General features: G+C 48.4%; 1 protein-coding gene across 1 annotated transcript; it reads left to right on the plus strand.

Annotated features, from left to right (window-relative positions):
* The first annotated feature begins 881 nt into the window (after positions 1-881).
* Positions 882-7438, plus strand: LOC141961809 (E3 ubiquitin-protein ligase RBBP6-like). Its single transcript, XM_074909148.1, has 5 exons — positions 882-1047; positions 3947-4046; positions 4644-4680; positions 5766-5810; positions 7346-7438. The coding sequence occupies exons 1-5, from the start codon at positions 882-884 to the stop codon at positions 7436-7438; spliced, it is 441 nt and encodes a 146-aa protein (XP_074765249.1).
* Positions 7439-8981: the final 1543 nt, after the last annotated feature.

Raw genomic sequence — 8981 nt, forward strand, 5'->3', positions numbered from 1 at the left:
CGCCTGGTCCCGAGCAGCCCCGGCCCCGGCGGGAAACAAGGGGCTGCCCCGTCAGCGGGGAGCGGGGCGGCGGCAGAGGGGACGTGGGGCCTGGCTCGGCACCCTGAGACGTCCCCTCCCGTCCCCGCCCGGCAGCTCCGGCAGCCGAGGCCACAGGGCAAAGCCCACTGCCTCTGCCCCAGGCTGCCTTACCCTGGGGGCTGCTGGCAGGAGGGGACACCGGGTGGTGACAGCCTGGGGGGCACAGGAGGTCGGGCTGTGACGGGTGCGGGGCTGTTGGGAGGGACCCCACAGGCCCAGGGGCTGGCGGGAGGGAGCTGATGCTGTGTGGTGAAGGCCTGGACAGTGACAGGGGGGACACCACAGGCCATGGCGGTGGCAGAACTCCAGGCAGGGACAGCCCCGGGGGTGGCAGGAGGGACACCAGGCAGGCACAGCCCCGGGCGGTGACAGAACACCAGCCTTGTGTCACCATGGGCCGGGTCATAATGCTGCAGGGTGGGCGTGGCAGTGCCGTGACCGTCTGTGGCAACTCGTTGCCGTGGCAGTGGTGGTGGCAGGTCGCAGTCTGTGCTGCTGGTGGCCAGGAAGCCCCTCGGTGGAGCGCTGGGGCAGCAGCACCCGAGTCACCACAGCGAGCCTGGGAGCGCTGCCCGCGAGAGAGGGAGCGGAGGCTGAGCCGGGGCCGCGGGGCCTCTCCCATCGCCCATCTGCTGGCCCGGGCTGCCAGGAGGAGCCAGTTGGGCGCTGCCGCCGCAGCCCAGCTCCATCGCTGAGGGTCCCGGGCCGGAGGCGTTGCAGGGCCGGGGGCCAGGGGCTGGCAAATACCACCTGCCGCGCACGGCAGACGCTGTCAGGAGCAGGCGTCGCCGGGCCCAGCCATGCCGTGCGTCCATTATCAGTTCTCCTCCCAGCTGCGCCGCGACACGGTCACCTTCAGCGGCCTCCACATCTCCGTTGGCAACCTCAAACGCGAGATCATGGGCCGCCAGAAGCTGAAGGCGGCCAACTGTGATCTGCGGGTCACCAACGCCGAGACCGGAGAAGGTGTGTGGGGGCGGCGGGCGCGGGGCCTCGGGCACTGCCCGGCTGGCGGCGGCCGCGGCCTGCGGGACCACACGCTGCTCTCTGGGGCTTGTCCCCACGTGCCGTGAGTCAGCCCGGGGCCCGTCCCGCCGGCGTACGGGGAACCGGGAGGGCGAGCGGCGCCAGCAGTTCGGTGGGGAGGGAAGGGACACTGCGATTCGGCCACCGTTGGTGGCTGTGGCGTGTGTGGGGACCTCACGGAGCCGTTCCGATCTGTTTGTGAGACAGGGACCTGGGCGTAGAAGACTTCCTGCTCGATGTGCAATGGGTAGTGCTTGCCAAAGCCCCCCCTGTAGCCACTTACTGGCCATCACTGGCAGTAAAACAAGCTTTGTGCTAGAAGGGAGTAGAAATCAACGATGGTGTTGGCTCCAGCTTTGTTGAACATTTCTGTTGGAGCTCTGCTTGGACAACTGTCAAAAGTAGCCCTGTTGAGCGTCATGTCACTGCTCAGCCTGCAGATGTGGAGTCGTGGCCAGGCGGAGTGACACTGCTTCGCAGCTCCTGGTACCTTCCAAGGCTCTGCTAGGGGATGCTGCTGCCTGCGGGGAACAGGTTCCTGCTGGCAGATGCCAGTTTTGTCTGAGAGCTGTTAGGCTAAGCTGGCAGCTGTTAAAGAGAGCAAACAGAAATTTCCAAGGACTTCAGGAATAATGCTCTGGTTTTAGTCCTTTCCTATTTAAAAACAAAAAAGTTAACTTTTAAGTCGACATTGTTTGACTTCACCAGATTTCACCATTGACACCAATTTCATCACCAAAATGAACTCAATGAGTTGAGGTGAAGGAAAATCAAATGTATGAAAGCCAACAGGTGCCAGGTCCCTGCACAGAACTACCTCGGCAGCGTACTCCGCTGTTTGTAAACCCTCTTCCACAAGTTCTCTGCCTCGGTGACCAAGCTAGTGGGAGGATACTTCAAGTCCCCCACACAGATACGTGCCGTGATACGTGCCCTGTGCAAATAAAGCCTTTACCTCACCAGGTTATTGTCACTCTTCAGTTTTCACCTGATCCATTTAAATGTGTACTGATTGACTCGTAAGGGGAATTCATTTTTCTATCAGTCTGCTGTTAGATGGCTGGAGGTCTCCTCCCTGTGCACTTCACCAGTGGATGGAAAACAAGCATGCATCTCTCTCTCTATATATCTCTGCATGCAAGGACAGTGTGTTCAGAAGGCAGATGTCAATCTGTCAATGAATGGTCAAGGAATTGCCACAAAATACAAAAAGAGGACCCCCTCCCCTTTTTGCCTCATACACCTGTTGTGCATGTTCCAGCTGACCTCTGCAGGCTTGCAGAACTGGCGAATAAGCGCACTGGTTGCTGTCCTCATACACACAGCCTCCCTCGCGGAGAAGTGCTGCCACCTGCAATCTTCTGCAGACCCAGCACAACCCTCAGCGGGGCACAGGCCTAGCAAACTCCTGCCTTTTTGTGGAGCCGCTGTTGCTTATCCTGTGCCTCTGAAATCTCTGTCCAGTGGTCTGTGATCTGGACCAGAAAGAACACTCTGTATGACTCCGCTCAGCAGGTGGAAACAGCTGCTTTGGGCTTCCAGAGCTGCCGCTGGCATCACGTCCCCGTTGCTTGTCAGCCTCAGTGGTGTTTGAGCTCCTCCGACATCAGAAAACCCCGGCGCAGGCCTGTCTTGACAGGTGGCTGCGTGATGGTGAGATTCCCCATTTGAGCAGAGCTCTAGGCGTTGGTTTCAGGGTATGACTTCTGTAAAAGCTTCGGGTTCTGTCATTAGTAGTACTTTCACAGCAACTTTGGCTTTCGGGCCATCGTTCTGATTTGGCCTCCAGAGGTGAGGGCTTTTAGTAGTTAAGACTGGAGGCAGATGACAGGGAATGGCTGCTGATGGCGCTTTAAAACATTGAGTCCTATCCAGCTTGTGTAAGTACAATATATAAACCCTTCTCATGGAGACGTCTTTATGTTTGAAGCTTACTCATGGAGAGATCTTTGCATTTGAGGCCTACTCAGTCCGAGTGTCTCAGGTAGCTCCTCCTCTTCAAAAGAGGGACACGGTGTAAGCCATGGCAAAGCATGGAGACCCTCAGGCACACAGTGGTTTCAAAAGGCTTTTCAGAAGGCTTGTCTTTGTAATTGATTTCATTTGAGTCTCTCTGCTCTGCAAAAAGTGAATTGAAAGAATTCACGTCCCTTTGGCTTATTCAAACTGGATGACTAGCTTAAGAGAGGAGAGACCCCTTTAGTTGGAGCCCGTTCTGCCCTGCCTGTGAAAGCAAGCTCAAAACCCCCTCCAGTTTCTGTGATCCAAACTCTAGCCCTGCCAGTCCCATTTCCATGTGAGGGTACAGCGCTGAGCAGCTGTCAGTGTGGCTGTCGATGGATGAAGCTCCGAGGAGCAGAGAGATGGCGGCTCCTTCTGTGTTCTGTCAGTCCCCAGCACTCGCGGCACGGGGGAATTGTTTTTAGTGAACAGCTCGGAAAGCAACGGGGCAGAGTTTTCGTGCTTTAGCCAAGTGCCTGCTTTGTTGCAGGGCAAGCTGGTCAGACTTTAGAATCTGGTTTATGCGGGTGAGACTTTGCTGTGGTTTGTTTCTCTCCACAGATCTCTTGGGTTTGTAGCCCAGCAGAAGCAAAAGCAACTTAAGGCAGGTCAGGAAAGAACCTCATGCACGAGCACACTCTCCTTCAGGGACCTCTGAGACCATTTTGCTGCTGGCATCCAAACTATTTGAAAAGAGTGGAAAAGGTTTTGCTGCTGGTGTTTGATATAAACTTTTGCTTTCCTGTCTGTGAAGGGATTCTCTCAAGTGCTATGTAATTACATCTTAATATGCTTACAAACTGACTCATGTTTTCTTCTGTATTGGTGTTGTTTTCAGAATACACAGATGCCAATGCTCTGATTCCTAAGAACTCCTCGGTAGTTGTTAGAAGAGTCCCTGTTAGAGGAGTTAAAACTACCAGCAAAACACCAGTTATGTAAGTACCCGTAAAGCACTGCAGTCTCTGTCAGGGGTTGCAGTCTCTTAGCCTTTTCTGTGGAGATTAGTTTAGAGAGGCACTCGGCTTGCATCGATCTTCTTTCTCTTGCTTTTATAGGAAAGACAGATACGCATGTTCCCATCTCAGAAGAGTCTGTTTGTTAGTGTTTGACTGTGTCTTGCATTTGGGGGAGGCGGGGTGGGGTATGGCAGGTATTCTTATGCCTCCAATCTGGCTTTTTTGCATACTGGCTCTAGAGGAAAGGGCAACAGTCGCTAATGTGATGGTTGACTGTTTAAGAGCACAAAGCTGTAGCACAGACTTCATCGTTTTGATACTTACACAGCAGAGACAAAATGTCTGAGGACTTCCTCTGGCACTGTTGTGTTCTAGAGCTGTAAGTCTTACAGTAATTGCTGACAAACTAGAAATGGGATTTGGGATTAGATTTATGCGTACAAATACATTTCCACATTGACCAGACTATCAGAACATAATGTCTTGAAGTTTAGGTTTTAGAATCTGCTTTCACTGCTTTTGGCTGGGTGCAAGTGCTTTGTTCTAAGTTCTCATCCCCTTTATTTCTTCTTCTAGAACTCGAACGGAGCCAGCGAGTGGAACATCCAGAGCAGTATGTACAAACACAATCTCACACTTTTTTCCTACACATTGCACTTAATTCTAAACAATGTAGCCTCCTATTAATCTCCCAAACATGAAGTTAATCTGTTTTGCAGTGAGACATAGTGTATGTTGTAGAGACCCTGTGTTTGATTCACAGCACAGTGAACACTGAGTAATGCCATCATTTGCACAGTTCTAATGTGAATATTGGTATTTGTGCCTAGTGAGGCATTGTGTTTCATACTGAATATGCTGGAATATTTCCTGGATGACTTTGTGTTGTACAGATAATGTAGGATAGTTTCTAGGTCATGTAGGTTCTAGGCTTGCACAATTCAATTGGTGCTGTGTTCTACACCTCTCTGTCTAGAGCTGGTGTGTTTGTATAGGCTGTCGTGTGCTCTTTGTTCCTTGCAATTAAAATTGTTTGGAGTGTATTTTTTGCCATTTTTGCATTGTATCACTTAGCTTTTGTTTTTAAGTACTTTCTTTGCCTAACAGTTTTGGAAGATGTTGTCAAAACACACTGAGAAACCGTTGTTGTGCCACTTGGTACTTTTTCTTACTTTTGACTGGTGGTTCCAAGAAATCCCAAAATCAACATATCCCCTAGGTTTTGAGGACAGTTCTGTGTAGCTAAGATTCCTTCCCATGTCCTGAAATACTTGAGTATTTGTTCCTAAAGCTGTATGACTGAAGTGATGTTGTTTGGCCCCCTCTGAGTACATGAAGGTCTCTATCAGATTGCTGTGAGTTTAAATGTTGTTGGTACCCAAAGTGGTATTCCAAAGTTCTGCATTTGATCTTTCCACTTTATCCGATGAAATGGTTTAGTTTCATCGTTTGTCTGCAAATGCAAATATCTAAACCCCAGCAGGCTGAGTTTAGCTGCTTCTCATGAACCACGTAGGCCCTCTGAAGCGGTCATAGCTTTGGACTTTGTTTTGAACCAGTACAATTACATTCCGTTGGAAATGACTCTTTCCATGACACACGGAGGTTATACTGCAGACTTTCAGACTGCAGTAGAGGTTAACTTCTGCTGTGTTTTGATTGTACAACTTGAATATGTGTTTAATTTTTTGTGAACAGATTGAGGACTCTTCTGCAGCCATTCCTCTGGCCCAGCTCATTAAGGTATGTGTATATTCTCGTCAAAGGCTTAACCCTGCCCCCCTCAACAAAGAATCCCACTTGCTTCGTATTTTTAAATCTTCGACGGTGATGTATAACTGGATAACTGTTATAATGGGAATAAAACTTAATTTTTAATCATGTACAGTATTGGTTTCATCTTTAAGATGTGTATATATTTCCATAGTGTCCCGTAAAGAGTAGTTCCCAGTTTGGGAAGATAGCAGGGGAGTCCCTCAAGGTAATGCTGCGCTATTGCTCATCTTCAAGACACAAAGCAGCAGCACTTCAGGAGCTGTTCACTATTTCTCAGACCTTTTGTTAATTTTGTGTTGGAAACTGACATAATTTTTGCAGAAGAATTTAACTGGCTGCAAGTCCTGGACATTTCAGGGGGGGCTTGCACCAGCCAAAATAGAAACGTTTCTGTAGCACGGATAATTGCGTGGCTACTGTTGGTTTCTAGTCACTGCAGTTATAGATCCACTCTCGGAAAGCTGCACAGTTTCATAACTTGTAGTCTGTGGAGAGCGGACATCACAACCTAATTTGTTTGAACGCAGACTGTGTTAATTGTGTAAATGTGCCTAATTGTTTGCGGGAATATACCAATGTGTGAGGGCAGTGTGTTAGCAGAGGTGACCTTCTGAAGCTGTTGTAATGCCAGGGTTTGCTATGGAACTGCTTGTGTTTTCTTCTCAACAATGTGTGACTTTGTCTGGGAAAGCACGAGTGGCTGCACTTTGTGAAAAGTCGAAGTGCGAGCCAATTCAATTACTCGTCTTAAAGAATAGAGGAGGCGGGGCCTAATGCAGAGGAGCTAGTTCTTTCTTCTGAAAATAAAGGCTGGCGTTCCTTTCCAAGAGAGAGAGATCTCTTCCCACTCTCTTCTTCCCTCTCCCACTGCAGAATTAAATTGTGTACATTTGGGGAAAAAACCCCAACGGTTACTTTGGAAAGTAGTCACCAGAAGAAACTGGTCTCCAATAGTGCTGTCCCTAAACACGTCCTTGGTTCTGTAAACTCATGTGAAGTTTGACTCTACCATGTGAGAAACTGGCCAAGTGCTGGACACGTTTAAGCTTTTGAGAAAATGTACATGTTTCAGAGAAAGGCAGGAATGTAACGTAAAGCAGCTCCAAAGTGTTATACTCCAGCCTCCTTAGTGCAGACGGGCTTGGCGTGGAGGCAGCATGTTGAAAAGTTTTCTGCTTTATTATTGCCTTGTACAAAATTCCGTATCTGAATTATGGTCCATGCCTAGTGATGCTTGGTGGGGTTTGGACGTTTCTTGTAAACTGTCTGGGGTTAAACCAATTAATCAAGTATCTGTACAGATTTCTGTAAATGTTAATGGCAGGGGTTTCATAGATGTCGATCAGGATTATGTTGCTGTTGTGTCTATGACACAACCATGTAATAAACTGTTGAAACTAGTGGGTTGCTTTTGCGAATGAATGCATATAAAATCAGAGCCATGGGGGTTGGTCTGAATGACGGGTGCTTGGAGGTCCGTATCCTTCACATCCCTCCCTTAGAGCCTGCTGGTATCTGGACTAGTGTGCAATGAGAACATTGGAACAAATGCTACTTACAAAAAATCAGCTGGCTTCGATAATTTGAAGATCTAGTTCTGCATAGGGTTCTGGCAATTTGTGTGTTAGAAGAACAGAGCAAACAGGGAAAAGCCTGCAGGCTGTGCTGACCTTAGTTAAATCACTTAACGTGAAGAAGAGAGTAGGCAGGGGACATGCAGTTTGGGCTGCCTACAGTGCATGATGGGCAAATTTCTACTGCAAAAAATCTTATGTCTTGCTGAGGAGTTATTAAAATCTTGATTCCTCTCAATGCTTCTGTGTCTGAAGCTGGATTTCAGCAAGCAAAAGCAACTTCCCCCACTCTTAAGTTGTATGTCTTTTTAATGCTGCAAAATATAGACACTGATACTTGCACACATCTGTCTCAATTGAATGTACAGTGGAGATTTTCTCCTTCCAATACTCTGGAGCTCAGGAATCCGTTTAAAACTAGTAGATAATGTAATTCTTTCTACACATAGCTTCAGTCCACTTGGAAGACATTTGGGCTGGTTACACAAGTCTTTCTGTAAGGTACAAACAGAGCCTCAGGATTTGAGTGCCCAAAAATGCTCCTTCCAAGCAGGTTCACAGGCCCAGAGACACCGTGTGATGGCGTAAGGGCTCCCCAGAACATCTCTGGGACAGCTCTGGCTCACACAAGCAGTTGCTTTTGTGCCACCCCAGCTCCTGCCGGGCTGCCTTTTACAGGGTTGGGTGAGTCTTTGTCTGGGGAGCTTAAATGTGCTTCTAATGTGCGTGTCCCATAATTACCTGTTAAACAGACCGGCAGTCTGGCTGAAGCCAACGCTTCCGAAGAAGATAAAATACAAGCCATGATGACCCAGTCTTGCTGTCAGTACGATCCAGTCAAGTAAGTGTTGGCAAAGTCCTGTCTGTTCTGTGAAGACTGTGGAGACATTGCAGAGATGGTTGTTGGAACAAGAGAGATGCATGCATACCATTTTCTTTTTTTCCCCAAACCCTTTTAGTTACGTGAAGAAGCCCCTGGCTACACCTCCACCATCCTATGTTTGCTTTCGCTGCGGAAAACCTGGCCACTATATAAAGAACTGTCCAACAAATGGGGTAAGATTGTGGGGACTTCTGGTGACACTTGGTTTTTAATTATTTTACCTTGGCAGTTACACAGCAATTACATGGACCCCCTGTGCGGAATTGTTTCTCTTGGGCTGAAATACAGAGGTTGTATGGCAGTGGTGCAAAGCCCTTCAAAATTCCAGGGAAAGCTGGAGATTTCAATGGGAAATTTTCTTTCTTCGAGGTCACAGACATTACATATGTCCATAGATCTTTCTCGGTGAACTTTAATGCATATTTTTATATATTTCAGTGTTACTGCAAGGGTTTTTTTTGTCTTAACTCTTTTTAATGACAGTTTGCATTTTTTAGTATTTTGTAGGAAAAAATGACATTTCTCTTGGCCCCAACTATTGAATATTTGCGTGTTAGAATTACACAAGTCTCTGGTTGAGTATACATGCCATTTAAGGTTACTCACTGAACGCACGGGCATCAGCTCTGAATTCAACCTTTGTGTGTAGATGGGGAATATCAGTTTCCCCAGTGGCCGATC

Source organism: Athene noctua, chromosome 6 (assembly GCF_965140245.1).
Source record: "Athene noctua chromosome 6, bAthNoc1.hap1.1, whole genome shotgun sequence".
NCBI lineage: Eukaryota > Metazoa > Chordata > Aves > Strigiformes > Strigidae > Athene > Athene noctua.